A 27,009-nucleotide genomic window follows, 5' to 3' on the forward strand; every position below is an offset into this window, starting at 1 on the left:
ATAAGACCTCCCACAAAGGGGTAAGTAATCACGCGAATATACGGCACTAAAAACAGCGCCTTCAATGTAACAAGCAATTTGTGTTTGCCAATATTAAATCACTACCGCATACTTAGTATATAATAGGTGTTAAATGTTTCAAGGTGAGAAAATAACATTTAGGAATGTAATGAAATGTAATGGGGGATCTCCGTGAAACGACAAATTAATTTTGGAGAAAGCTTTAAAAAAAAGCAAACTACAAACCTCTACCATTTGTCAGCTTGAAGTCTACACAACTGCAAGCAAAATAAAGATTGGTGGGACTTTGCTTCTGACTGACCCCTACGGTCCCAAATTATTTTCTTTGCCTTTGCAAAGCCCGCAGCCATTGTCACAGGCAGTCCTGAAAAGCCTTCTGTAGATACTCAACACAGCCCAGCCCAGCCCAGCCCACGTGGATTCCTCCCCGGCTGCTTGTGTCCCCTCCCATTTTCCCTTCGGCGTCTCCATATGACGTCAGAAACGAGCGCCGACGCTGACCGAGCTAGAGTCGGCGCATGCACTCTGCGGGTAGCGGCCCCATGCGAAGCCCCAGGCCTGTGGCTGCAGTACTGCGGTGGTCCCTCCGGCTAAGGTCGGTTTTCTAGCTTGACGTGCCCTTGAGCTGAGAACCATGAACCGCAGCCGCCAGGTGACGTGCGTGGCCTGGGTCCGCTGCGGCGTGGCCAAAGAGACGCCAGACAAGGTGAGGCCTGGCCGCTGGGAGATAAGGGGAGCGGCTTCTTTACGGCACGGCGGGTCCGCCCTGCTGGGGGAACGTGGACCCGGAACTCAGGGTGTTGGCTGGCGCAGCTGGCTGGGGTGAGGCTGGCTTTGCCCGGATTGTCGCGACTAGAGCTGCAGCTCAGAGGGTCTGGTTCGCCTGAGCGTGGGGAGTCAGGGACCGCGCCTCCTCACTGTCCCCACCCTCAAGCCCAGACCAATTCTCATGCATGTGGACTTCGCTGGTCGGAAAGCGGTGAGCTGCTGCTTTTGTTGGGAAATACCCCAAAAGTCTTTTTAGCAACACCGCAGCTTAACTCGCACCCCAGTGCATTTTCAAGCATAACTGGGAAGAGAGCATGAAAACTCCACTTTCCACTCCTGTGCTGGGTGTCTGAAGGAGTGAGAATGAATGTGCTGTAGAAAAACTTGTGTGGAAACTAAGATGTCGTGAGACTGGGAGGTGAATTCGGAATTTCTTGCAGTAATCCAAGTGAGATGTTGATGGTGGCAGTTAGGATAAGAGGTAACTAACACATGAAAAACGTAGAGGCCTTGGAGACTTAAGACTGTAGCAGAGGTGAAGATTACTTAAGTAATTTACTCATTGGATTCTAAGTGTTTTCTGTAGGCCAGGCATTGTTCAGGGTCCTGGGATAGACATGAACAAAACAGAAAAAGTCCCCGCTTTTATGGAGTTGACATGTGCACATATAGTATGTCAGTGGGAGTAAGTGCTCAAAGAGTATAGGAGTTGATGTGAATGTAATTGACCAAGATAATGATGATGGTGATAGGAATGTGGCTTGGACATGGAGTTAACAGGAATGAGGGATTGGAGTAGTCCCAGTAGTTGTAAATTCCGCTAGGGCAGGGACTGTGTTTTATTTACCACTGTTCTCCAGGGTTGGTTGATGGTAAGCACTCAGTGTGTGTGTGTGTGTGTGTGTGTGTTTGTGTGTGTGTAGCATAGGGACAGAAAATCATTTCATATAAAAATTGTTGGAGGAAACAGTTATTAAAAAGAGACATACAGCCTGTCAAGTACTTGAAGACAGTGATTTTCAGATGAATCTACATATTGAAAACACTTGGGGAGGTTCAAAAAATACTGATATTTATGTCCCACTCCCAAGTATTTGTGTTGTAATTAGTCTGGGGTGTACCCTGAAATTTTTAAGATTCCCAGACAAGTTAGGGAATCACTATTTGAAAAGCTTATAGGAAGAAGAGATTGAATTTATTTTATGAAATCCCAAAAAGAAAAACTTGGACCAAGTAAGAAAAGTTGGACAAGCCATTTGTGGTGGCTCGTGCCTGTGATCCCAGTCTCTCAGGAGGCTGAGGTGGGAGGATCACATGAGCCCAGGAGTTCATGGCTGCAGGGAGCTATGACTGTGCCTGTGCCTCATCTCCTAAAAATTAAACTGGACAACTAAGTATCTTTTAATTAAACCTTTAATTTCTAGAGCTATCCCACAATAGAATTCTCAAGAGGATTTTCATATTACTAGGGGCATTGTAGTGGAAACTAGGTGATTGATTTATCAGTCATTAAGCATCACCACCATGGGCCAGGCACTGAACTATGCAATGACAAGTCAGTTTCTGTCTTCAAAGAGTTTTAATAGGGATGTTTTTGTTTTTTATTTTTTTGATATAGAGTCTTGCTCTGTAACCCAGGCCGGAGTGCAGTGGCACAATCATGGCTTATTGCAGCCTCAAGCTCTTGGGCTCAAAGCAATCCAACCACCTCTTGTTGAGGTGACTACAGTGCGTACCACTATGCCTGGCTAATTTTTTAAATTTTTTTGTAGAGATGGGGGTTTCCCAGTGTTGCCCAGGCTGGTCTCAAATTCCTCGGCTCAAGGAATCCTCCCACCTCAGTCTCCCAAAGTGCTGGGATTACAGGTGTGAGCCACCACACGCAGCTGTGATCAAGGTGCTTTAAAAGGTACTGAAGCATTGATTAGGTGAGGGCATGTCAGTTTTGAAGTAGAGAGAGTGACTTCAGCTTTGAATTTGGTAATACTAGGATAAAGGAGGTTCAGGTGGGAAGTTTTATAGGCAGTTGGAGAAATGGAACTGGAATATAAGATTAGAGGAAGAAGATTTGGAGTAATCAGTTCAGAGGCGGTAGTTTTAGTCTTGAGAATGAATGAGCTTTGCAAGGACATGAGCCAGATGAGTGACTGTGTGGCAGTGATAATAGGGAAAAGAACAGAGGACTAATACCAGGGTGGTTTGTTAAGGAATGTCCACAGGGAAGAGAGGGAGAAGTGCCCTAGACGGAGTCAGAGATAGCTGGAAGAAAACCAAATGGGTACCATAGAGCCACTTTACCAAAATCTGTCTTGGGGTTTTAAGACTGAGTGAGAGGTAGGGTAGAATGAGCATGATTTTTAAAGTTTCAGATGGGGAGGGATCTTAATTGTAAGGATCTATAACATCTATATTTTTTAATGTAGTGTCTGGATTGATGTTTGATTCTTGATTACATTGCTTGGTATTACATTTTACATTCTTTTGCAAACTACTTTTTAATTCAAAGAATTCTAATGATTTCCTTACATATATTGTAATGAAATATTTGCTCTCTTACAGGTAGAGCTGAATAAAGAAGAAGTAAAACGTCTCATTGCTGAGGCAAAGGAGAAATTGCAGTAAGTTTAGGATCAGATGAAATCTACACCTTAAATAATGATGACAAGGTGGTCTTGTTATTGGAAGGTACCATTTGGGTGATTCTCTTTTTCTTTTTGTGCTGATAGAGAAGAAGGTGGCAGTGATGAAGAGGAGACAGGCAGTCCTTCAGAAGATGGCATGCAGAGTGCACGCACCCAAGCACGCCCAAGAGAGCCCCTGGAGGATGGTGACGTGGAAGATGACAGGACCCTCGATGACGATGAGCTGGCCGAGTACGACTTGGATAAATATGATGAGGAAGATGACCCAGGTTAGAGTTTATCCACTTCTGGTTTGTAATTACAAGCTCAGTGTGTTGGATCATGTTTGTGGTGTTCCAGAGCTTTACTCTGAGATTTTCTTGTTCCTGACATCAGTAAGATAATCTGGTCGAAGACTTGGGCAGAGAGCATGATTCTTAAACTAGTTTAGAGGGTAAGCTCTAACCCACCAATCTAAGATATAAATCTAGGATCTAAAAAAAAATGTACTGTGTATTTTATTGCATCTCTCGGGTTTGACAATCTGTAACCCGCTTGTGAGTTCTTTTATGCAGTTGTGCTGTGGGGTGCTCAAATTTATATCCATATACCATTTCCTCAACTGCATTCAGTTTTCTCAGAATACAGAAGTCCCTCCTTATCCATGATTTTGCTTTCTCTGGTTTCAGTTAGCCGTAGTCAACTGCGGTCTGAAAATGAGTGAGTAAAGTACAGTGTTTTGAGAGAGATGACTTCCACATAACTTTTATTACAGTATATTATAACTATTTGATTCCTAGGTAAGTATAGGAAAAAAACAATGTATATAAGGTTTGATACTATCTGCAGTTTTAGACAACCCACATGGGGGTCTTGGAATATATCCCCCATGCATAAGGGGGGACTACTGTAAGCATTTTGAGACACTGTTGTTGGAGATGATTAGAAAAAGAGGCTGGGTGCAGTTGCTCAGGCCTGTAATCCCAGCACTTTGAGAGGCCGAGGCAGCTATATTACTTGAGGTCAGGAGTTCAAGACCAGCCTGGCCAACATGGCAAAAGCCTGTCTCTACTAAAAATTAGCCAGGTGTGGTGGCAGGCCCCTGTAATCCCAGCTATTTAGGAGGCTGAGGCAGGAGTATTGCTTGAACCTGGGAGGTAGAAGTTGCAGTGAGCCAAGATTGTGTCACTGCACTCCAGTTTAGGTGACACAGTGAGACTATCCCAATAAGACAAAATCATGGGTGGGAAGAGAAAAAGGAAGCAGAGCAGAAGACAGATTAGAAGTAGAAGTTTGTATAGAAAGACTTGGGGGAGGAATAAAGTGAGCTGCAATGACAACAATATTGCTCTTCTGGGGAAAGTAAGTATAAAGATTAATGGGCTGGGTGCAGTGGCTCACGCCTATAATCCCAACACTTTGGGAGGCTGAGGTGGGCAGATCACCTGAGGTCAGGCGTTCGAGACCAGCCTGGCCAACATGGTGAAACCCCATCTCTACTAAAAATACCAAAATTAGCTGGGTGTGGTGGCATGCACCTATAATTCCAGCTAATTGGTAGGCTGAGGCAGGAGAATCTCTTGAACTCAGGAAGGGGAGGTTGCAGTGAGCTGAGATCAAACCAGTGTACTCCAGCGTGGGTGACAGAGTGAGACCCTGTCTCAAAAAAAAAAAAAAAAAAAGATAATTGGAAAGGGGCTGACAAAAGCTGGATAAGCTCTCTTTGTTTCTTTTGGAATTGCTACCGTAGGTGGCACTAACCCCAAATCTTAGGGTTTGAGAGATAGGCATTTGGCACACTGAGTAGGTGAAATAAATTACTTGTAAATCCTAGTTAGTCTGCATATCTGGGAGCTGAAGAGACTCTTGACAGCTAGAATCAGCTACTGCCAAGTTAGAAAATGTAGATGATCTGAAACAAAAATTAACCCTTAGTACGAATGTTATCTGCTACAAAGTAAAATCACAGTTACCTGTTAAATCACAATGACCTGTTAAATTGATGGTTGAAATGCTACATAAGAAAGTCATAGCAGAGCTGAGTATGGTGGCTCATGTCTGTAATCCCAGCTACATGAGGGGTTTAGGCATGTAGTTCAGGCTGCAGTGAACTATTATCACGACACTGCACTCCATCCTGGACAACGGAGTGAGACTCCATGTCTAAATAATAAAAGTTTTAAAAGTCTTACAGCAATTATAATTAGGCACTTAAAAATGACCATATCTGTTAAGAGCATCATTGAAATGCTGAGTAAAAATAATACACTTTCGAGGATTCAATTTGAAAAATTCCAGAGATAGGGAGAGGGAGGGCTGAAAATGACATTGAGAAAATAATGTTAATTGTTAAAGTGAGGTGATAACAAGGTTCGTGATGTCCTCTCTACTTCTATTCATTTTTCAAAAATTCTACAGCTGGGTGTGGTGGCTCATGCCTGTAATCCCAGCGCTTTGGGAGGCTGAGGCGGGCGGATCACAAGGTCAGGTGTTTGAGACCAGCCTGGCCAATATGGTGAAACCATATCTCTACTAAAAATACAAAAATTAGCTGGGCATGGTGGTGCATGCCTATAGTCCCAGTTACTTGGGAGGCTACCCAGGAGCAGAGGTTGCAGTGAGCCGAGATCTAGCCACTGCACTCCAGCCTGGGTGACAAAGCGAGACTCCGTCTCAAAAAAAAAAAAAATTCTACAATACAAAGTTTTAAAATCAGACACGCACAGGTTGATGGTGAGCACTGTGGGGTATCTGGAAGAGCAGTGTGGTTGGAGTGTGTGAAGAATAGGACATGAGACGTGGTCTGTGTTGGACACAGCACGATCAGTAAACAATGGACAGGCAATGAAAAATGAGGAAGTAGGTTCTGAATGGAGATGGGATTAACCAAAGTCAATCAGCAGACTTGGCCTGGATGCCTCATGCGGGCATATTTGAAGACTGTAGATAACATTGTGGAGGTAGACCTGAGCCAAGTAAGAGAAAAATGTTGTGGAAATGTGACAAACTATATAGGAAGCCTTTTGTGTCAGAGCAATGTTGAGCTTGACCTGATGTGTGTGATGGGGAGAGGAAGAGCCTAGAAAAAGACCCAAAGGAGGGAAATGCTCGGTAAGTTGATCTGCATGAATGAAACAGAGAAGGTGGATGAGGAGTTGCTGTGAAGTCTGGAAGAAAGACTTATTAGGTCCCAGTAAACTTAGAATACCAGGCTTAGCAATCTGTCTGTTCTCTGTGTGGGAGGAAATCATTAAAGGTTTTTGAGCATGGAACACATGATAATTGAACATGGACTTTAGGAAGTTAACTCGGGCAGCAATAGAGAATAGGTTGGGAGATAGGGGGAATCTCTTTAGAGGAGCAGAAACTTAAGATAAATTAGGCCAGAAGCAATGACGGCCTGGCTTGGGGCACTAGGAATGAGGAGGAGGACAGGGAAGAAAGGGGTTGCAGAGGTAGCTGGGAGTTTTGCATCATCCTGGTGAATTAACTTTCTTCCAGAATTGGTACCTCTAGTTTCCATCTTATTATCGCTAGTGTACCTCTTTTCCTTCAGACAAGAAGTAACTCTGATTTTTTTTTTACTCCATCTATATTGAATTTTATTGTCACCCATTTTTCCATCTAGGTGTTTATTCCTCTTTTTTCCTCATTCCCTTGGCCATCTGTCCTATGGATTACTATTAACCTAATTTTTCTTTATCTGCAGTTGTTAGAAAGGAATCATTATCTCCATTTACACATAGCTGGTGAAAGGCGGTGCTGAGTTTTGACCACTCTCTGGCTCTGAAGCCTTCATTCTTTTCACTGCATCTTTTCCACAGATACAGTCCAGCAGAGGATAGATTTTTCCATTTGACTCTGGGTTGTGGACTCCAACCTTGTTAGGGACAGAGTGCTGTGAATTTTCAGAGAAACAGAGAGCTAACCCAGCCTAGAGAGATGGCATGGCATTCAGAATCAGGTTTTTCTCAGGTAGCAGAAATTGCTTTCTCTGTTGCATATCAGATGTTTAAGACCTGTCAGTCCTGCCTCCTTAAAGTGGCTTCTTCTAACAATTTAGTGTATCGTCCTTTTCCTGGGCATGGTGGTGCGTGCCTGTAGTCCCAGTTACTTGGGAGCCTACCCAGGAGCAGAGGTTGCAGTTACCTTTTGTTACCCTTGTGGATGTGCCATAAAAGAATAATTTCATTTTCAAGGAAATTAGTGGAAAAGGCATACAGTATTTCTTGTGCATATTTTTCATATGCTAATAAGGTCTATGGGCTATCAGCAGTTCTGAGAACATGTGCAGTAAAGCATCGTGGTTAATTTTTTGAAACCTGTCATTTCTCAATTGTTTTTGACCAGGCAATCCTTATTTATTGTGTTGATTTCAGTGTTTCAGGGCCATTTTACTTCCAGGTCCTCAAGACTGCCTCTCTGTAGCACCTTCAGTTGTGATTGCAAGGAACTAGAGAATCTCAAGAGAGTTCTAATATTTTCTAAAAGGTCTAATGCTCTGATACAATTCTTCATATGAAGAATGTGAATTCTGAGACTATCCGAAATGCATTCCAAAGGTCAAATACAAATAGCTTTTAAATTCCTGCTGCTGCTTATGTAGTTGTTTTCCCCAACTCTGGATGATCCAGAATTAGTTATAGATGGTTGCATCTAAGTCCAAGAATGGATGTCACAGAAAAAATGTTTTTGTCGTGATGATTATTTTATTCATTTTAATTTATCAATTTTTCTTACAGATGCTGAGACTCTTGGTGAATCTCTCTTGGGTCTTACAGTCTATGGGAGTAATGACCAAGATCCTTACGTTACTCTGAAAGATACGGTAAATATTTACATTGTTTTTCTAATTATACTCTTAAGTGTTTGAAAAACCTTACTGACTCTCTTGTTCTAACCAATGACTTTTTTTTCCTCTCACTTAGGAACAATATGAACGTGAAGATTTCTTGATTAAGCCCAGTGATAATCTCATAGTTTGTGGCCGAGCTGAACAGGACCAGTGCAATTTAGAGGTGCATGGTAAGTGATAAATCCCTTACTACAAGATTTTCTAAGTGATGGTAAAATAATAAATGAAATAGTTACTGTTTCATTTTTAGGTGCCAAATCCTATTGTACCTCATTTAAGCTGGTTACATAGTTAAACTTTACACAGGTGGCCAATTTCTTATTTATTGTTCTGGGGGTGTGTATAGTCCAGTAGATACTTTGGTATCTCAACTTTTTATGGAAATAAGTCCCTGGAAATTTTTCATAGGAGTGATTGCATGAGCCCAGGAGTTTGAGACCAGCCTGGGCAACACAGTGAGACCGTTTCTACAAAATTTTTTTTTAATTAGCTGGACCTGGTGGCACATGCCTGTAATCCCAGCTACTTGAGGACTAGGGAGGCTAAGGCAGGAGGATCACTTAAGCCCATGAGTTCTAGGCTGCAGTGAGCCTATGTTTGCTCCACTGTACTCTAGCCTGGGTGACAAAGCCCATCTTGGTGAGAAGAAAAGAAAAATGTATAATTCCATTTCCTTGAGTTAAAAACTTCTCACCTGGTTTTTTACTCCTAATTTTTTTTCTGGTCACTTTTTCTTTATGTGGATTATACTGGATGGACAGGTTTTTTAAATAGAGTTATTTCAGATATTTCCCCTTTGCAGAACATTTTATTTTCCTCATAATAATTCAACACAAAGGGCCGCATTTCTCTTTTGGGACAAAAACATCTTGGTTGTCTTTCCCACTTCAAGGAATATTTGTATCAAAGCCAGAAGTGAATGCTTTGCAGTAAACAGAAGTAGGCATGAAAATAGGAATTTTTAAATCATACTTTTAAATGTTTCTATTTTTGATTTAATAAATGTTGACTGAATGGCTTGCCTCACTTGGGTATTTTTAATGTAAAATTTATTTTTTATATACTAAAGGTAGACTTCCACAATGTCTGGAGCACTCTCCCTACAGATTTTCCCTTTTGTTTTCTTTTTTGCCCCTTCCACTGTGCTCATATCCTCAGACAAGTCCATCCTTGCCCAGATACTGTCTTCCTCCAGCAGTCTTCAGATCATCTTGAAACTTTGAAGACTGAAAGAGATTATTAGGCTGATAAGTCCTTTTGTTACAGGAAACGCAGTCATACAGTTTGAAAAAAATAAAACCCTTAGGCTTAATGTTTATTGGCATCTTCTAGGTTGCTTCATCGCAGCTTCCATTGATTAACTTGGATTTCTGTAACTCTTCAGAATCTTTAAGGTTGCCCGTGGGAAGCCTATGGATTAGGCCCATTTTATCCCGTGGCTCATTGTGATCTTCTTATGCAGTCTTTCTTAAAACAGCTTTAAATAGCAGGCACTTTAATTAGTGAAATTATTCTAACTCCTGATATCTTTGAACTTTTACATATTTCAAATGAAAACCACTTGTTTATTTTGCTTTTAAGACCAATTCTAATTTCAAAAAATTGAGACCTTATTACAGGTTTTTTGTCATCATTGATTTTTTGTATGCACTCTTATCTGAGAACTTATAGTCATTCTTTTGAACTCAGGATCAAAGAGGAGCTGAGAAAGAAGTTAAGGCTGTTGTATTTCCAGTTCCTTCTAAGTTAGGTTATTATAGATAGACTTTATTATTTGAGTTTGGAAGGAATCTCCAAATTGCCCAGCATATCTGTGCAAGAATAACTTCAAATTTATATTCTAAAACTGATCCAAATATTTATCTCAGATGGTTAAGAGTATGTTTTAAAGTATTATCACCAATTTTATATAAAATGTAAGCTGAATACATTGAACATCGTTGAGGGTTTTGTGGGACTACAGTCTAATAATTTTGAACATGAATTCTCTTTATAGAGATGTAATAGAACATTACACAAATCTGCTAATCCCAGGATCTATTCCAGAAGCAGAGATCTGAGGAATTAAAAATAAAATCCTTAGCTTGTTTTATATTTACCTCTTTTTTAATAAAAAGCAGATGGGGAGGGGTTCTGATTAGTGGGTTCTGTTGTGATTTTTTTTTTTTTTTGACACGGAGGCTTGCTCTGTCCCCCAGGCTGGAGTGCAGTGGTGTGAGGCTCACTGCAACCTCCCTGCTCCTGGGTTCAAGTTATTCTCCTATCTCAGCCTCCCAAGTAGCTGGGACTACAGGCATGTGCCACTACACCTGGCTAATGTTTTGTATATTTAGTAGAGACAGGGTTTCACTGTGTTAGCCGGGATGATCTCGATCTCCTGACCTTGTGATCTGCCTGCCTCGGTCTCCCAAAGTGTTGGGATTACAGGCGTAAGCCCCACGCCCACCCTGCTATGTAACTTAAAAGACTTCTTAGTCATCGATTTTACAGTGTTTTTGCTGCTTAACATTATAGCTGTGAATGTTAAGGAGCTAACTCTGTTAGTTGCCATATTCCAAAAGGGTTTCCTCAGGAGCTTTGTTTGCCTTGTTTGTCTTCATAAACCATTTTTAAAAATATTAAAAAGGTAATTTTTAACAAGCATTTAGATTCCAAATATGAATTATTTCTCTGCAGTGCTATTTTTGGTTTGTTCTTTTTGACATAATCAGCTGGACCTTTAGAAGATAAAATAATAGGCTGGGCGCGGTGGCTCAAGCCTGTAATCCCAGCACTTTGGGAGGCCGAGGCGGGTGGATCACGAGGTCAAGAGATCAAGACCATCCTGGTTAACATGGTGAAACCCCGTCTCTGCTAAAAATACAAAAAATTAGCTGGGCATGGTGGCATGCACCTGTAATCCCAGCTACTCGGGAGGCTGAGGCAGGAGAATTGCCTGAACCCAGGAGGCGGAGGTTGCGGTGAGCCGAGATCGTGCCATTGCACTCCAGCCTGGGTAACAAGAGGGAAACTCTGTCTCAAAAAAAAAAAAAAAAAGAAGATAAAATAATAAGTACTTCTTGTGGGGAGACCTTATGAGCATTTGTTTTCTATGAATGAGCTAGAAGACAGGACCATTTATCTGATAAGGATGCAGGTGGAATATCAGACGTCAGTGTTCATTTTCTCCTATGGGGTATGAGAAGGTGAGACTATATTAGACATGCAGAATTTCTGCCTAGTCATACTGGATTCTTTTTTTTTTGAGACAGTCTCTCTCACTCACCCAGGCAGGAGTGGGATGTGATTTTTGATGACTTGTTCTGATGCACTAAAGTCTCTTTTCCCAATCTTTTCAGTTTATAATCAAGAAGAAGACTCCTTTTATGTACATCATGATATACTCTTGTCTGCATATCCTCTGAGTGTGGAATGGCTGAATTTTGATCCTAGCCCAGATGATTCTACTGGTAATTAGAAAACTTAAGGTTGCTCAATGATTTCCAGTCTTATGTATTTTCTCCTAGATCTATAAATAATTCTCTTGAATGTTTTCAGAATTATTGCTGATATTTTCTTAGGTTACTATTATTTTATGAAATTATATAGTTCTTAACACACCATCACTTTATTGTTTGGGGTCCATAAATCCCCAGACTTTAGATTGGCTAAGGAGGTAGCTGCTCTACTATAGGCTGAAGGACAGGACCTGAAAGCCTTTTGCATTGTAGAACTGTAAAGTTCCCATAAAGACTCAGTTTAAATAGTATGAAGTATCAGATGTTACCAGCTAGAGTTCAGTGGCGTAAACTGTTTTAGAAAACATAAGGTAAAATTGAAATGAAGAGGCTCCTCACAAGTGATTAGGTTTTCATGTTAGTCTTTATAACCAAATCTGCACTCTATTAGTTGACCCTGTCTGTACTTTTTAATAAAGGTAAACACTGATTATACTGTCTTAAATCCTGTTTGCAAACCTTGTTCATGTTCATGATCTGATCTTCATTCCCACCGCACCCCGTGAAGGAGGAAAGGAGGAGGGCTATTCTCATTATATAAGTGAGAACACTGAAGCCAAGAGATTGAGCTTTTGTTACTCAAAATTGTGGGCCAAAGACCAGCAGCAGCACAGCATGGGCATCACCTATGAGATAGTTAGAACTGCCTTCCCAGAACCACTTGAAATAAGCCTGCTTTTTTTTTTTTTTTGAGACAGAGTTTCACTCTTGTTGCCCAGATCACAATAATGTGATCTCAGCTCACCGCAACCTCTGCCTCCCAGGTTCAAGTGATTCTCCTGCCTCAGCCTCCTGAGTAGCTGGGATTACAGACATGCGCCACCATGCTCAGCTAATTTTTAGTAGAGATGGGGTTTCTCCATGTTGGTCAGGCTGGTCTCAAACTCCCGACCTCAGGTGATCCACCCGCCTCAGCCTCCCAAAGCGCCAGGGATTATAGGCGTGAGCCACCACACGTGGCCTACAGTCTGCATTTTAATAGCATTCAGATGCTGTATATGCATATAAGTTTGAGAAGTACTGCTCTAAAGCAATTTTCATTTAACCTACAATGTAATGATTTGATTAGAAGTTCTGTATGTCTTTTTTTGTGTAATCATACATGCATTGTTTCCTCTCATAGGAAATTATATTGCTGTAGGAAACATGACCCCTGTTATTGAAGTGTGGGACCTTGATATAGTGGACTCTTTAGAGCCAGTCTTCACACTTGGAACTAAACTTTCAAAAAAGAAGAAAAAGAAAGGAAAGAAGGTAAAGAAGTTAATAAATATTTAAACTCTAATGACAAAGATAAGTTTACTTGGGAGTAGGGGCGAAAGGTAAGAACATATACTTTTTCAATCAGATATTCTTGGTGAGATGGGATAGTTAGGAAATTATTGTAATTTTTAGTTTTGAAAAGCCCATCCGAAGAAAACTTATTTCTGATTGCATAAAACTTCTATTGTCATGTTGTTCTTTCTTTACAAAACTAGTTCAAAGCTAGTATATTAATATGAATAGCTACCACAGATGGACTATCGGGTTATGAGCCTCCTCCATATACAGTAGCTATTTATACAGATATACTAATCTTGAACTTTAAAACAATTTCTGTTATCGTGTTGAATTCTTCCTATAACTCCTGTAGCTTTAAGAACTGTTAGGTTTTATGAGGGTTGGGTACCATATTGATATTTTTATAATTATAGTACTTAGATGAAGAACTGGTAGGCCGGGCCAGGCGGGGTGGCTCATGCCTGTAATCCCAGCACTTTAGGAGACTGAGGTGGGTGGAACACCTGAGGTCAGGAGTTTGAGACCAGCCTGGCCAACATGGTGAAACCCTGTTTCTACTAAAAATACAAAAATTAGCTGGGCGTGGTGGTGCACACCTGTAATCCCAGCTGCACTGGAGACAGAAGTTGCAGTGAGCTGAGATCCCACCACTGCACTCCAGCCTGGGTGACAGAGCAAGACTCTGTCTCAAAAAAAAGGAACTATTAGACCAGTCATGGTAGCTCATGCCTATAGTCCTGGTATTTGGGAGGCTGAGGTGGAAGTTCACTTGAGCCTAGGAGGTAGAGGCTGCAGTGAGCCATGATCGTGCCACTGCACTCCCACCTAGGTGACAGAATGAGACTTTGTCTATAAAAAAGAAAAAACAGTTTCTTCCCTGTTCCCTGTAATGAAATTTTTTTTTTCCATTTTTTCTTTAGAGGTAGGGTCTTGCTCTGTCTCCCAGACTAGAGTGCAGTGGCACAATTACAGTTGTAGCCTTGAACTCCTAGGCTCAAGAGATCCCTAATTCTCCTGCCTTAGCATCCTAAGTAGTGGTGACTATAAGCTTGTTCCACCATGCCTGGCTAATTTTTTACTTTTTTGTAGAGACAGTTCTGCCATGTTGCCTGGGCTGGCCTCTCCCAGCTTCAAGCAGTGCTCCCACATTCGCCTCCCAAGGTCCTGGGATTACAAGTGTGAGCCAACACGCCCAGCCCCTATAATGAAATTTATGAGTCTCTAAAGTAACAGGCAGACAAGGTTTTATTTCTTTTATTCTTCAGAGGTTTATATGATATCAGTAGGTCGAGTGCATTAGCTCACACCTGTAATCCCAGCACTTTGGAAGGCCGAGGCAAGCGGATCATGAGGCAGGAGTGCCAGACTACCCTAGCCAACAGGGCAAAACCCCATCTCCCCAAAAATATAGAAATTAGCTGGGTGTGGTTGAGTGCATCTATAATCCCAGCTACTTGAGAGGCTGAGGCAGGAGAATCACTTGAACCCAGGAGGCGGAGGTTACAGTGAGCTCAGATGATGCCACTGCACTCCAGCTGGGGCAACAGAGCGAGACTCCATCTCAAAACAAAACTAAACAAAATAATCTTTTTCTTTTTCTTTTGTTTTTGAGATGGAGTTTTGCTCTTCTTGCCCAGACTGGATGGGGTGCAATGGCACGATCTCAACTCACTGCAACCTCTGCCTCCTGGGTTTAAGCGATTCTCCTGCCTCAGCCTCTGAGTAGCTGGGATTACAGGCATGCACCACCATGCCCACCTAATTAGTTTCTCCATGTTGGTCAGGCTGCTCTCGAACTCTTGACCTCAGGTGATCTGCCCTCCTCGGCCTCCCAAAGTGCTGGGATTACAGGCGTGAGCCACCACACCTGGCCAAAACAAAATAATCTTAAGGTTTAAAGAATCTTGTAAATTAATATATTCAGTTTTATTATGGGAGGACTTTAATATAGAAAAATAATTAAAACAATTTTTACAGAGTTCCTCACCAGAAGGGCATACCAATGCTGTCCTTGACCTTTCATGGAATAAGCTAATCAGGTAAAAAGAAATAACATTTGAATGACTGTAAAAGACTGTAGCCATTGTGATCTTACCTCATGCCTACATTCGTCTCTTTACTTGTGCCGTGGGCCTTTGTGTCTGTCTTCCTTTCTTGTAGTAAGCTCTGCCATCTGTTTCTTTGCATCCTCCAGATCACCTGCCAGCTCATCACTGTGGGTGCTCATTACATGTTTCGTGACCAAGTGCTCTCTCTCCACCATCACTAGAAAAAAAAAACAGAGTGTATGGCAGTGCCAAGGGTGCAATAGGATGGTGTTTCTTCCCAGAAGAAAGTTTCTTCTCTGTTTAGTTTTCACATCTTATCCACATACTGTTTTATTCTTTTTTCTTTAAATTATGAACTCTCCTTTATAAAACCATCTGGTATCGTGATACCCATTCACTATCATGACAACAGCACAGGAAAGACCTGACCACATGATTCAGTTGCCTTCCACTGGGTCCCTTCCATAACACATGGGAATTATGGGAGCTACAATTCAAGATATTTGGGTGGGGGCACAACCAAACCATATCACCACTTTAACCATTTTTAAGGGTGCAGTTCAGTGGCTTTCAGTACATTGACAGAGTTGTGCAACCACCACCACAATGCATCTCCAGAACATTTGCATCTTTCCACACTGCAGCTCTGCCCTTTAAACACTGACTCCCCATTTCTCCCACTCCCAGCCCTGGCAACCACCACTCTGCTTTTTGTCTCCATGACTTTGACTAAGCTCCTCATATGAGTGGAATCATACAGACTTGTTTCTTTGTGTCTGGCTTATTTTACTTAATGTCTTCAAGTTGAGTCATGTTCTAATAAGTGACAGAGTTTCCTTCCTTTTTAAGGCTAAAAAACACTCTGTTGTATGTAATGTATGCTTTCCATTCCTTTATCTGAATTTACCTGAATTGCTTCTACTTTTTGGATACGGTGAATGCTGCTGCTATGAATGTAGGTGTACGAATATTAAAGTCCCTGCTTTCAATTTTTTCAGGGATGTACCCAAAACAGTTATTGCTGGATCTTACGGTAATTCAATTTTTAATTTTTGAGGAGCCACCATACTATTTTCCATAGTAGCTGCACCATTTTACATTCACAATAGTGCACACAGGGCCCTAGTATCTCCATATCATCCCAACACTTGCTATTTTCTGTTTTTCAAAGCAGCCATCCTAATGCCGATGAAGTGGTTATCTCATTGAGGTTTTAATTTGCATTTCCCCTCGACACCTCCCTTTTTAAAAAAAGATAAGATGGGGGTCTTACTATGTTGTTTAGGCTGCTCTCAAACTCTTGTGCTCAAGCATTCCCTCCCAAGTCACTGGGAGTACAGGGGTGTGCCACCACAGCTGGCTTAATCTGCATTTCTTAATGATTAGTGATGTTGAACATCTTTGTTTTGTGCTTATTGGCCATTTATCTGTCTTTGGGAGAAATGTTTTTCAAGTCCTTTGCTTTTTTTTTTGAGACAGGGTCTCACTCTGTCAGCCAGGCTGGAGTGCAGTGGCACAATCACAGCTCACTGCAGCTTTGACCTCCCAGGGCTCAGGTGATCCTCCCACCTCAGCATTTGCAAAGTGCTGGGATAACAGGCATGAGCCACCATGCCTGGCCTCCCTTTGCCTAATTTTTTTGTCTTTGATGTTGAATTTTTAGAGTTCTCGTATATTCTGAATACTAACTCTTACCAAATACATGATTTGTAAATATTTTGTTGTATTCTGTGGGTTGTTTTTTCACTTTCTTGGTGCTGTCATTTGTAGCACAGGTTTTTCATGTGATGGTGTCTACTTTATTACTTTTGTTGTTCATGCTTTTGGTATTGTATCTAAGAACCATTGCCTAATTCAGGGTTATGAAGGTTTATATGTATATAAAGCATGTATGTTTTCTTCTGAGAGGTTTTTTTTTATTGTTTGTTTTTGAGCTGCAGTCTCACTCTATCTTTCAGCCTGGAATGCAGTGGTGTGACCTTGGCTCACTACAGCCTCTACCTCCCAGGTTCAAACAATTCTTCTGCCTCAGCCTCCTGAGTAGCTGGGATTACAGGCACCCACCACCATACCCAGCTAATTTTTCTATTTTTAGTTGAGATGGGGTTTCACCATGTTGGTCAGGCTGGTCTTGAACTCCTGATCTCGTGATCTACTCGCCTCAGCCTCCCTGAGTGCTGGGATTACAGGGATGAGCCACCACACCCAGCTGAGAGTTTTATAGTATTAGTTCTTACATTGAAGTCTATGGTCTGTTTTGAGTTTTTTTATGTGTATGGTGTGAGGTAGGGGTCCAACTTCATTCTTTTTCATGAGGATGACTCATTTTTCCCTGTACTATTTGTTTTCTTGTTTCGTTAGAGATAGGGTCTTGTCACCCAGGCTGGTGTGTAGTGGTGTGCTGTTAGCTCCCTGGAAATTCCACCTCCAGGGTTCAAGTGATTCTCCTGCCTCAGTCTCCCGAGTAGCTGGGATTACAGGTGCGCACCACCATGCTAATTATTGTGTTTTTAGTAGAGATGAGGCTTTACCATGTAGGCCATGTTTGTTTTAAACTCCAGACCTCAAGGGATCTGTCTGCCTTGGCCTCCCAAAGTGCTGGAATTACAGGTGTGAGCCACTGTGCTCAGCCCCATTTGTTGATAAGACTTTTTTCCCTCATTGAACATTTAATTTTCTTAGCACCCTTGTCAAAAACCAATGATTATAAATGTTTATTTCTGGACTGTTACTTTTAGTCCATTAATCTGTATTTCCTTATGCCAGTAGCACATTGTTGTGGTTGCTGTAGATTGTCAGTAAGTTTTGACGTCAGGAAGTGTTAGCTTGCCAGCTTTGCTCTTTTTTTGAGTACTATTTTGGGTATTCTGAGTTCCTTGCATTTTTATATGAATTTTTTCTTTTTATTTATTTATTTATTTTTTTTTTGTGAGACGGAGTCTTGCTCTGTTGCTCAGGCTGGAGTCCAGTGATATGATCTAGGTTCACTCCAACCTCCACTTCTTGGGTTCAAGCTCATCTCTGCAGATCAGTTTAGAGCTCTATCTGTAGATAACAGTATTTCCATATTAACACTGTTAAGTCTTTTAATAAATGAACATTGGGTGTCTTTCAACTTATTTAGATCCTCTCATTTCTTTTGATAAGTTTTGGTAGTTTTCATTATGTAAGTCTTAAATTTCTTTAGTTAAATTTATTCCTAAGTATTTTATTCTTTCTGATGCTATTGTAAATGCAATCCTTTCTCATATTTAATGCTCTTGACTTTTAAAAAAGATTGCCTGATTTGATTCTTCCCTTTCTCAGAAATGTTTTGGCAAGTGCATCAGCTGACAACACTGTAATTCTGTGGGATATGTCCATGGGGAAGCCAGCAGCTAGCCTCGCTGTACACACAGACAAGGTATGGTAATTTAGTTGATCATGGTGATTCTTAAAAATCTGACACAAATATTGGCTAAAAATCTCAAACGTTTATATGTGGCTTTGAAAATAATGTTATCTGGCTTGCAGCATACTTTCACATGTTATCTCTTAGGATTTTCACAAAGCCCTGTGTGGTAGTTGTAATGCCATCATAGAGATGAAAAAATGGGTACAGAAAGGTATAGTTACTAGGAACATTAGTGCCCTGTAACATATTTATATATCATCCCTAAAATGGGATGAGAGCTGTCGGTCACAATGATATTAGAGAATTCACATCCATTACTGCATTATTCCTCTGGCATCTAATGCACATTATTTTGGGACTCCTGGAGCATGAGGAGTTGATCAGATCGATTTGACTACTTCCCTTTTTCTTCTCAGTATCCTTTAACATTTAAGGGACATAAGTATTCTGCCAAACAGTTTGGGGAAACTATATTTTCTTTTTAAGTGCCTGCCTTTATTTGGGAGCATGGTTTGGGCCCTCTGATTAATAAGTATATTTGTGTTTCTTTTGTTTACTTTATTTCAAAGGGAAGCATTTATAGAAATACTGTCAAATCAGTTCTTTGGTAATTTTACGAAAAGCAAACAAACAGAGATCTCTGCATTTATATTTCCTTCCTTTAGGTCCAAACACTGCAGTTTCATCCATTTGAAGCACAGACTCTGATTTCTGGCTCGTATGACAAGTAAGAAATCAGAGCAGGAATGATTGCTGCTCCGTTTTTATCCTCTAGAACTCACTTAAAAAGTATAATTGATGCCCAGGTAGAATATATCCCTGAGGCCACCTACATGTTTAAATTATTCACACTACTTATTTTTCCTGAGGCCACCTACATGTTTAAATTATTCACACTACTTATTTTTCCTTTTAACTCTGGTCCTTTCCGTCTACAAGGGAACAACATGGTTCTGTCATAATAATGAAACTGTAGGAACTAGCTACTACTTTGGCTTTTAGAGGCTGTACTTTGCCTTTATGGGAAGAATTCCCATGTCACATGACAGTGGGCATGGATATAGGGAGATGTGAAGAATTGGGGCCACTGTGGTCAACCCCGTGGTTTCTGCCTCATGTCTGTGCTCCTTTTTACAGATTGGGTCTACAGGTGGGTGGGAGAAACAGTAGAAGCCAAAACCAACTTTGCAGTCTTTATTTTCATTTCTTACCTCTTTAGGTATGATAGGTTTACATTTCTTGTGATTCATGCAGAATTACAAGAGTGTATCCCTTGCTTCCCCCAACACAGTAACCTGCTTGTGGAGGAGAATAAGTGTGCCTAAGACATGAGTAATCAGGCTCTGAGCTCGACCACAGAAGGGAAAATTAGAAATTGTCTGGGCTTTTGTACATAGAGAGGATTCTTGCAAGTAAAGATCTGACCTGGAGAAGGTCAAGACCAGCTGTAACATTAGAGCTACTAGTGCCTTCAAGTGTTAAGACAGAATCTACCAATTACTGAAACTCAGCCCATTTTTTTTTCTACTTTATTTAGAACCTCAAAACAGGCTTTAGATGAATCTTGACTTTGCAGTGCTATTTTATTATAAACAACCTTAAAACATATAGGAGAATTGAACTCTTAAAACCCTAACTTTGCCTGATTGCTTCTAGGTCAGTGGCTTTGTATGACTGCCGAAGTCCAGATGAAAGCCATCGAATATGGCGATTCAGTGGGCAGATAGAGAGAGTGACTTGGAATCACTTTTCACCTTGTCATTTTTTGGTAAGAGTACCCATGTTGTTGTTTTGCTTTTCTAGGTTACTAATGTCTTACTTTTTTAAAATTCCATGGTAGAGTATCTGAAAACCTTTTTCTGTTTGAACAGTATGAAGTATTTGGGTTTAGGGTTGAAAGCATAAGGTCTCCCAAGTAGGAAAAAAAAAGTACAAGACCTCTCTCTAAATACCCTTTTTATGTAGGTAGGATGATGATTTTCCACACAGCATCCAAAGATTCCGCCAACATTTCAGTACTAAGATTCCAGCTTTTATCCAGAGGGTAGATCAGTTAAATTTCTATTGCCCAGTTTTCCTAAAGTAATTATGTAGTGCTTTGCCAAGGTAGGAAGGAGTTTTTTAAAAACAGTGTTCTCAAAAGACGTGAACAATTTTTTTTTTTTAAGACGTGAACAGTTTTAATAAGGTTCCTGAACTAATGATTCTGAGATACTTAATCTCAATTCTGCACTATTAGTAGAGTTGCATGCTGTTCCTAGTCAGATACCTGAAGCCAGACTCATTTTACAATGCTTAGGAATGAAGTCCAGTTGTACTTGAATGATGAATTGTACTTCCACTCTCACTATTCAGGCACATAAACTTCCAGAAGTTACTTGCTAACAAATGGTCATAGATACTAAAATCCTAAATATTTAGGGAAGTGGAAGGTAAAAGTAGGAGATGAAATGGTTCACCTGCTTCCTTCTCATTTCAAAAGAAGAGCCAAGCCTTCTCTTCCCTGGCCCAGCCCTCAGACTGCCTCAGCCGTCCTTTTCTTTATCCTTTTTTTTGTACTGGCTGTTGCCCTTGGCCTGTTTACAGGCTCAAGTTTCTGTCTCCCATTTTGACTCTGTCTCCCGATTCCTTCATTTCTTCTCCCTTTCCGTAACAACCCATATTTTAATCTGCCTTTCAGTCCTAAGTTCCTTATCTGATTGAATTTCTCTGCTGCCACACTGGCCGATTAGACCGTTGGTCACGCTTTGGCATCCTTGACACTCTTCCCTATCCCTTCTTCTCTCTCTGACCCACTTCTGTGGATGCCTCCTCAGCCTCTACCTTGAGTAGCCATTCTCACCAGGCCTCTGCTCGCATGGATGTAACTATGATTTTTTTGCTTCTACCTCTCTAGCCCCATTCCAGACCATGCACCACAGCTTCATTCTCATATCCAGTAGACATGTCAACTCAATTAGTCCTTGTGAGTGCAAACTCAGGTCATCCAAAAGTAAATGATGTCTGTCCGTATTAATTTTTCATAAGCTCCACCAGTAAGTCATATAGCTGATTTTCACTATGATTTAGACTTTTTACCTATTGTTATATTTGTCACATAGCATGACCTTGCCCATCTTTTATTCTTTCTAGGCCAGTACAGATGATGGCTTTGTATATAATTTGGATGCACGTTCAGATAAGCCAATTTTTACACTTAATGCACACAATGATGAAATCTCTGGTGAGCAAGAATAATATTTCTTTCATTTTTAACTTATGGTGAAGTAAATCTGTATTTCAAAGTGAGAGTCTCTGAACTAATCTCTTCCTTTAGGTCTTGATCTTAGCAGTCAAATCAAGGGCTGTCTCGTGACTGCTTCAGCAGACAAATATGTGAAGATCTGGGACATCTTAGGAGATAGGCCAAGTCTAGTTCATTCTAGGGACATGAAAATGGTAAGAATCTCCCTGGGTATCTTTGTTGTTGTTGTTTATTCTGTTTCTGACCTTATCTTTCTCTGTAACTTAAGTTGCACTTTTTTCTCTTGGAGTCATCGCATTAACAAATATGGATGTGTTGATATCACAAAAATAACTTTGAGCTAATTTTAATTTTGAGCTTAGTCAAATTTGTTGGGATCTTTATGACTTAGGACACTGTGAGCAGTTCAGTGACTGGTTCTTTTCCCACTCATATGATGAACAGTTGCTTGGTAATACAAAGAAGGCTGGGGAGAGGGTTTTCTAGGACACAAGTGAAATGGCCACTTTTTTTTTTACCCTGAAATCAGGACCATCCCAAAAATCTTGAACCTCGGGGCACCTTAGTTATTAGGGTCAGTTTATGTGTCACCATCTCTTTGCATAACTAGTTCTGACTACACTGAATTACTGTGTAGTAGGAAAAATTTAGAAATAACCAGATTAATTCAAGAAATATTTACTGAGCACCTACTGTAGGGCACCACTGAGTTATATAAGTTAGATTGCAGACATAGTGACAGTGTACAGCTGTTCAAAATTGTGTAGGAATAAATAAATATATGTATAACTAATGGAAAGACAGGTTACAGAAGCAGTTTTTATACCATCTCATGCTTATTTTTAAATGCATAATTGCTTAAATGCTTACATTTAAATCTAGATTATATCCCAGAACATGAACCGTGGTTATCTCCCTGTGATATTTTTATATATTTTGCTTGTTCATATTTTCTGTAACAATATATATTATCTATTAATAAAAATGTAAAAAAGAAAACATTAAAGTTTAAAAATGATTTAAGCTGATATCATTGTCATTGTTTAAAAGGGGAGCTAAAGTTTCTGGAAATACATAACATGTTAGGTTTCTTAGGAAATCCCCGAGAGACACTGATAACGAAGATGCATGGCCTGAGTGGTCAGAAGATGCACATATCATCGTGCAGGAATCAGCGTGCTGCACTTGTCTGGCTTCGTATTGTAGTAATAGCCCTTCTGACTTGACTATGAGCTACCTTTGCAGTAAACTTGAAAGAGATACTGATAAGTTGGTTTTGAATAACCATTTCAATCATAGAGACAAGAGTGAGGATCTGGATATTAGGGCTCTCTGAAAAGACTGAATTCACTGTCTTCCTGTTCTCTCTCCAGGGAGTTCTCTTCTGTTCTTCATGTTGCCCTGACCTGCCATTTATTTATGCCTTTGGAGGTCAAAAAGAAGGGCTTCGGGTCTGGGATATAAGCACAGTCTCTTCAGGTAAGGAGTTTTAGTTCTCTGCACATACCCCCTACTTTTTTGCTTTTTTTTTTTTTAAAAAAAAAAAAAAAAAAAGGATCTCACAGTGTTACCTAGGCTGGTCTCATACTTCTGGCCTCAAGCAATCCTTCATCCTCAGCCTCCTGAGTAGCTGGAATTACAGGTGTGAGCCATCACACTGGCCTCTCCTCTTTCTGAATAAGTTCTGTAAGGACTGACACAGAATGTGTGACTTGAATCACTTCTCAGCATTTCGGCCTAGACCAAGGGCAGAATGTGTGACTTGACTCCATCAGGAAGATAGCAAAGGTAGTATATAGTCTGCTTAGGAAAGAGACAAGATCAGATGTTAACTGGAAATGTTTATGTTCACAAATTAAGTTTGTCTTCACACTTTAAGTGTAGATCATTTAACAAATACATATCTTAAAATTGAAAGATCTTTGGGGAAAGCTGGAAAGCAACATAGCATGGTCTCAAACAGCCCTCTCCCCGCAGTTACCAATGTAAATAAATTCACCCTTTTCTCAACTACAGAATTCTACAAAATCCAGCTTTCCTGAAGGGACCACTCCCCTCCCTTTAGGGGATCCTGGCTGCTTATTTATTACTTTGAGGTAGTCTGGTGCATTCTATAAACACAGAGATAAAATAAATGTATATATCTCCCCACTATATGATTCCTGCATCCTCCCTCCCATGCAAAAGAAGGATCCTGAGATTTTTCGCTGGGTTATTCTGATGTGTGTGAGTCGAGTCCTAAGTCCAAAAACTTCTGTGCTGGTTATGATCAGAGAAAAGTGAAACAAAAAATAGGAAGTAATCGGAGGTAGAATAAGGGCAGGAGAGAGTCACTTAGAAGGGAATGGGACATCTGTTACCAAGGCACATCAGATAAATCCAGGACATGACAAAGAAAGTAAAGTGCAAAAAGTAAATTGGACCATTTAAAAAAAAATTCACTTCATTCAGAACATTAACTTGGACTTGTAAGTTAGTACTTCATAAAGAGTAATGTGAGTGGCCAAGCATATTTTGATAAAATTTCTGCTCCAGAATAGAGAACCTCATTGCTCAATTCTGCATTTTAGTGTCTCTTTATAAGGACTTAATATCCTGATCTGGTAGTTTCTTAACTGTTCATTTGTATTTTAGTAAATGAAGCATTTGGAAGACGAGAGAGGCTTGTTCTTGGGAGTGCAAGAAATTCATCTGTTAGTGGCCCTTTTGGCAGCAGGAGCTCAGACACACCCATGGAATCTTAATGAAGATCATCTAATTTCCTGTTTACCTTAACTGGGAATTTTAAAAAGTTGGCCTAAAAATGTTCCATGTGTGGCAGCAGCCTTGCAGAGTGACTGAAACACAATTCATTTCTGACTGTCTGACATTCCTTTCTGCAACTGCGGTGGCACCACAAACAGAGCGGGTCTTTGTGCTTGCTCTTCAGACGGATGGTTTGTAAGGTTCTTGTTGCATTTCTTAATAAATAGGGTTTTTAAAAAGTAATTCCTTAAACATACCATCTATCACAATTAATCTAGGTTTGTAAATCGGTAGTAATTTATAGAATTTTTAAAGCATAAAATCCTGTAATATTAGAAGACGGGTAAATCTAGGCCTGGAAAGGTGGTTACTTGGCTAAGATTGCACAGGAGGCTGTAAACAGAGGCAAGTGCCCCAGAGATTCCACTTTCCAAACTGTTCTCAAATTAATTAATGCTCGTAATTGAAAAGTATTCTCAATGCAACGCTTAGAATTTGGTAAGTAAATTAAAAGTTACATGCCCCTATTTTCCTAGCATGATATTCAGTGTTACCGAAGACCAGAGGGAGATCATTCATTCATTCTCAAAACACTGAATGCCATTCTGTGCCTAGTGCAATACAAGGCATGGGAGATTCCGTGTGAGTAAGTCTTTGCTCTCCACCTAACAAGGGACAATTTTAATTATAGATTGTCTTCCTATTAAGTATGAATTTTAGTAAGCATTAAAACTTAGTTTGATGATACCCAACCCTAACTTGGCAGAAAAATAATCAGTTCATGAGCCATTGATATTTCCTGTATAATTCATGAATGTGACTTCAATCATTCTGGTGTTAATACTGTGGAATGTTATTAGTGTAACAACAACTTGGGTTCACCAAAACACCTTTCTACAAAGGACAGATGTCTGAATTAAAAAGAGATTAAAGGATAGAGTATTCTGTTTCTTTGTTTCGTTGGCTTTTAAGTATCAAAATAAGGCCCAGGTCACTAAAAAGTAGTAACAGAGGGAGACTTCTAATAGATTTGAACTCAGTTAATTCTCTCTGAGAGAGAACATCTTTGATGTTTTCTTCTGTGAAGAATAACTCTAAAATAGGCATCTTCCCAAGACTTTCAGTTCTCGGGAAAAGACCCAGTCATGAACTTCTACTGCTTTATGTAGTCATATAAATCTAAGTAAAATAAGAATTTCTATTTAATACATTCCAAAATTTTCAAACGGTAAGCCAGGTTGACATCTCAGTTTCCAACTTGAAAGTGCTAGTGTGAATGCTAAGCATGGGGTGGTTTCAGATCCAAAAGAATGGGCCTCTGAAGCAGTTGGTTAGAGCAGATCTCAGTACCTGGAACCAGAAGAGTGCTGGCTGGGACTTGCAGTTACTGCTAAAAACCAGTACAGGCAGTGGGTAAGATCTGAGTAGACAGGAAATAGGGGTAGTCAAGCCGTGGGAACTGGAAGACAGGGATTAAAATGCAAGCCCAGATTATAAGTGTAAAAGGAGGCTCCATTGTGTCATACTAACTGAAGAAAGGGTTCCCCATCACTTCCTACCATGGGTACATTTTGCATCTAAGTGTGGCTAGATCTGACCCCCATGTGGCTTGGAGAGAATGCCTGTCTGGCATAGAAAGTGGGGGAACAACTTGTAACATCTTCATCACTGGTAGTCTGTTGGTGACTGGTGTTTTAATTACATAGCACATGGAAATGCCACGGAGCCAGTCATATTTGTGTAAGTGAAAACCTGATACTTTAAAAACATTTTACCCAGATGGCTGGGCATGGTGGCTCACTCTTGTAATCCTAGCACTTCAGGAGGCTGAGGTGAGCGGACCATCCGAGGTGAGGAGTCCAAGACCAGCCTAGCCGACGTGGTGAAACTCCATCTCTACTAAAAATATAGAGATTAGCCAGGTGTGGTGGTGGGTACCTGTAATTCCAGCTACTTGGGAGGCTGAGGCAGGATGATCACTTGAACCTGGAAGGTGGAGATTGCTAAGGCAGCACCATTGCACTCCAGCCTGAGCAACAAGAGTGAAACAACGTCTCAAAAATAAAAAATGTACCCAGATGTGGGCAGGTGCCAGCCAATTATGTCTGGGAATTCAAATTCTGCAAGACCAATTGTTTTACAAACTAGAAACAATCAACTTCTATGATGCTCTATGAGCATTATAGAGGTGGAACTTTAAGGCCTTAATTTTTCAGGACAACTCAAACTACATCTTATGAAGCTCTTTTCAGTAAAGGTGGTGTACGAAATGTATACTATATTCTTATACACTCTTTTTTGGTGGAGGAAGGTTTTTTTTTTCTTTTAGACAAGTGTGGTGGCTCAGCTGCTCATGCTGATGTGGTGTAATGGCTTAGCTCACTGCAACCTCCCCCTCCCAGGTTTGAGCAATTCTGCCTCAGCCTTCTGAGTAGCCGAGATTACAGGAACATGCCACCATGCCCAGCTGATTTTTTATTTTTAGTAGATAGGGTTTCACCATGTTCGAGACCAGGCTGGTCTTGAATTCCTGAC

General features: G+C 40.6%; 2 protein-coding genes across 5 annotated transcripts in view; one reads left to right on the forward strand and one right to left on the reverse strand.

Moving 5' to 3' along the window:
• Positions 1-27,009, reverse strand: part of PRDM4 (PR/SET domain 4) — a 93,162-nt gene that overhangs the window by 8,194 nt on the left and 57,959 nt on the right. Inside the window, exons 12-13 of one of the 4 annotated variants that reach the window (XR_013522085.1) lie at positions 15,139-15,308; positions 8,100-9,491 (exon numbers count right to left, since the gene is read on the reverse strand). Coding sequence is in view for 1 of the 4 variants with exons in the window: in XM_078337192.1 (XP_078193318.1) it covers positions 15,254-15,308 (55 nt within the window). In the remaining 3 variants the exon portion in view is untranslated. Of the gene's footprint in view, positions 1-8,099; positions 9,743-14,965; positions 15,309-27,009 lie in introns of those variants that run through there. The other 3 variants (XR_013522084.1, XR_013522086.1, XM_078337192.1) reach the window with 3 other exon arrangements.
• Positions 529-25,409, forward strand: PWP1 (PWP1 homolog, endonuclein). Its single transcript, XM_002752948.6, has 15 exons — positions 529-727; positions 3,349-3,407; positions 3,516-3,700; positions 8,153-8,238; positions 8,339-8,435; positions 11,604-11,714; positions 12,886-13,016; positions 15,021-15,082; positions 18,398-18,494; positions 19,151-19,212; positions 20,142-20,253; positions 21,618-21,708; positions 21,802-21,923; positions 23,103-23,208; positions 24,364-25,409. Exons 1-15 carry the CDS (start codon positions 656-658, stop codon positions 24,471-24,473), a joined length of 1,503 nt encoding a protein of 500 aa, XP_002752994.1. The 5' UTR covers positions 529-655; the 3' UTR covers positions 24,474-25,409.

The sequence above is a fragment of the Callithrix jacchus genome, chromosome 9 (genome assembly GCF_049354715.1).
Source record: "Callithrix jacchus isolate 240 chromosome 9, calJac240_pri, whole genome shotgun sequence".
Classification (NCBI taxonomy): domain Eukaryota; kingdom Metazoa; phylum Chordata; class Mammalia; order Primates; family Cebidae; genus Callithrix; species Callithrix jacchus.

Excerpts from the sequence above, each read along its gene's own strand:
- PWP1 (XM_002752948.6), top strand. The coding sequence starts at position 656 with ATGAACCGCAGCCGCCAGGTGACGTGCGTGGCCTGGGTCCGCTGCGGC. Across the intron at positions 3,408-3,515 it reads GAGGCAAAGGAGAAATTGCA|AGAAGAAGGTGGCAGTGATG; the intron begins GTAAGTTTAGGA and ends TTGTGCTGATAG. Across the intron at positions 21,924-23,102 it reads ATTCTAGGGACATGAAAATG|GGAGTTCTCTTCTGTTCTTC; the intron begins GTAAGAATCTCC and ends TTCTCTCTCCAG.